The sequence below is a fragment of the Centruroides sculpturatus genome, unplaced genomic scaffold (genome assembly GCF_000671375.1).
Source record: "Centruroides sculpturatus isolate CEXI.00-Female unplaced genomic scaffold, Cexi_2.0 scaffold2943, whole genome shotgun sequence".
Classification (NCBI taxonomy): Eukaryota; Metazoa; Arthropoda; class Arachnida; order Scorpiones; family Buthidae; genus Centruroides; species Centruroides sculpturatus.
The window spans coordinates 6493-9160 of NW_019387084.1; the positions used below are offsets into that span (position 1 = coordinate 6493).

The following is a 2668-nucleotide window of genomic DNA, read 5'->3' on the forward strand; positions in this document are numbered from 1 at the left end:
TGTTTAAACTTTAGCTGTTCAAAATCAGCTGTTCAAACATCAGTTTATTTCAAAAATGTCAATATTTAAAATTCATTTTTGGATTATATTTTCAATATATTAGTGCTCCGAATTTTAATATATTCAATAACTAATATTGTAAAACATTCATTATATGATTGTATAAAAAAATAGTAAATAAAGTTTTGGAAATTACAGTATTACATTTGTAATACTGTAATTTTAAATCACAACTGTAATTTTAAATCACTATTTGTAATAGTGATTTAAAATTATTAGATGAACATCATATGCTTTTTTAAATCCTGAAAAACTAACATTTATTTAACAATTTAAATATACATGATGCCTGTTAGTCAAGTTAATCTATTTTAATATTTATATCAGAAATATTTATCAGATTATTTTTAAATGGAGAATCTTTTAAAACTCTGTCTAAGAAAATAAATTAATAACAAATTAATTTTTTCTATATATCAGACGAAAAATGGCAATTTTTCAACAAAATTCATAGAAAACTTACAGAAATTAACAGTTTTAGATTTTACAAATGTTTAAAATGGAAACAGGAAATATTTATAAAGTTTAATAATAAAAAAAGTCTCATATCATTCTTTTTATCTGTAGTTTTTTTTTAAACTTTTGAACAGGAAATATTATTATAGACTCTAACATTTTACATAGACTGATATAATTTGGTTTTAGTTTTCTTTAGATAGTTATTATAGTATTTAGATAGATAGTAAATTTAGATAGTTATAACTGTCTGTTGGATTTGGTATATTGTCTAATCCAAAACAAAAGATTAATGCATACTTTGAATGTAATAGCAAATGTAGATGTTAGATTTGTTGATACAATATACGTCTAAAAAAATTTTATGAAAATCATTGATATTTGTAATTTTCAATTAATTTTTTTATATGAATGATATTAATTTTACATTTTTTTTATTTTTTTTTATTATGTATTTAATGGAATCAAGAAAAAGTATTTTCACTTGATGGTGTTGAAACTAACATGTTTGAATAATTTTTTTTATAATCACTTTTATAAAATTATCAATTTTTAAAACATTTCTGATAAACAATATTTTTTTTTAAATAAAAGTATCAGAATAACTAATGATGAAAGTTTGAATAATATAAAATTTCAATAATTTTAATATTTTTCATTGTGAATTAATTTGTGACTATTTTTATATTTCTTTATATTAAGAACTGCTATAATCTAATTGATTTGGATACTTTTTTTATATGCAACTATACCCTTTTACTATGATGAATTTACCCAAATTATCATATGGGTAAAAACTTAAACTAAAGTAATAATTGATGATGTTTTATTAATTTTAAAAATAATAAAATTAAAATTCTACTAAAAGCAATTTTTTAATAGTTTTTCCAGTTTATATTTAAAAATACAATATGGCTGAAGGTGGTTTTGATCCTTGTGAATGTATATGGAGTCATGAACAAGCTATGCAACGGTTAATATCATTGGTAAGGTTGAAATAATTTTATTTATTTATATATAATAAGTTTTAGTTTAAACATTGTATTTTATTTAAAAAATAGTTTGAAAATTATATTTAAAAGTTTTAAATTCAAAAGTTAATTAGTAATAATTGATAAATTATAATATTTTAATTATTTACATTTTATTAATACTCTTATTAGACTAGAAATCTATAAAATTACAGTTGTACTAATTATTGGTATTAGTCACTGGATATTGGTTGATAAAAGGATAGGAATGCAAGCAAAATAAATATTCAAATGATTAGTAACAATTCTAAGTTTACATTACTTTTGCTTTATTAAGAAATTTTACATAAAAATAATTTAAAATATTTAAATTTTTGAACTAAAAATGTCAAGGACAATAAAAAAATTTGTGATTTTAAATTAAAATTTTTTAAATGTATTTTGTCAAGTATTTAGTAAAAGTAATGTAATTTCCTCTATGACCCACATTGGCATATATCCTTCAGAAAATTGCTAAAAAACGAAAATAAAACCATCACCTAACTCATACTGTTGTACAGGTAACCCCCGTATAACACGGCACTTCTATAGCACGGATTCACTCTGATGCGGTTCGAGAAATGGGTAAAACCCTCGTACAACACAAAATGTAATAAATTTTTACATACATAAGTACTAATAGTTCATGAAAATAATAATTTTCGTGAACTATTAGTACTTCAGTATGTAAATTATATTTTCTTGCCTCCATACACATGGTCCTTGTCTCCATGGAAAATTGTGTCAATTTTGCCAGATCTCGACACTTCTGCTTCTGGTGTTGCCAGATGTTTTTCCGTTTTGATAAGTGCTTAGCACCATATGAGGAAATTTATAAAGATCTTTTAACTAGAAGCAAGCAATCTAAAATTACATACTTTTTGCAAAAGGTAAAGCATGAATCTGAAAATAATGCAGAAAAATGCTCAGAGGATAAGGATAACTTGCCAAAAATAAAACGCTCTCGGTTAATAGTGCTTTTAGTGATGACAAAGAAAACATTGTTTAATTTATATTAATATGTATCACTTAAGAAAATTTTAATAAAGATATTTATCTTAATTATGAAAATATAGTAGCATGTTTTTTAATTTTTGGAACCTAACCCTCCTTTTCGTACTAGTTCTTTGTTTCGTATAACA

At 22.3% G+C, this 2668-nt stretch overlaps 1 protein-coding gene across 1 annotated transcript in view; it reads left to right on the top strand.

The window, feature by feature from the left end:
• The first annotated feature begins 1136 nt into the window (after positions 1 to 1136).
• LOC111616143 (small integral membrane protein 14-like) overlaps positions 1137 to 2668 on the top strand; it is a 6944-nt gene continuing 5412 nt past the window's right edge. The window contains exon 1 of the mRNA XM_023357567.1: positions 1137 to 1507. Within this exon, the coding sequence (XP_023213335.1) occupies positions 1428 to 1507 (80 nt within the window). The 5' untranslated portion in view covers positions 1137 to 1427. The remainder of the gene's footprint in view (positions 1508 to 2668) is intronic.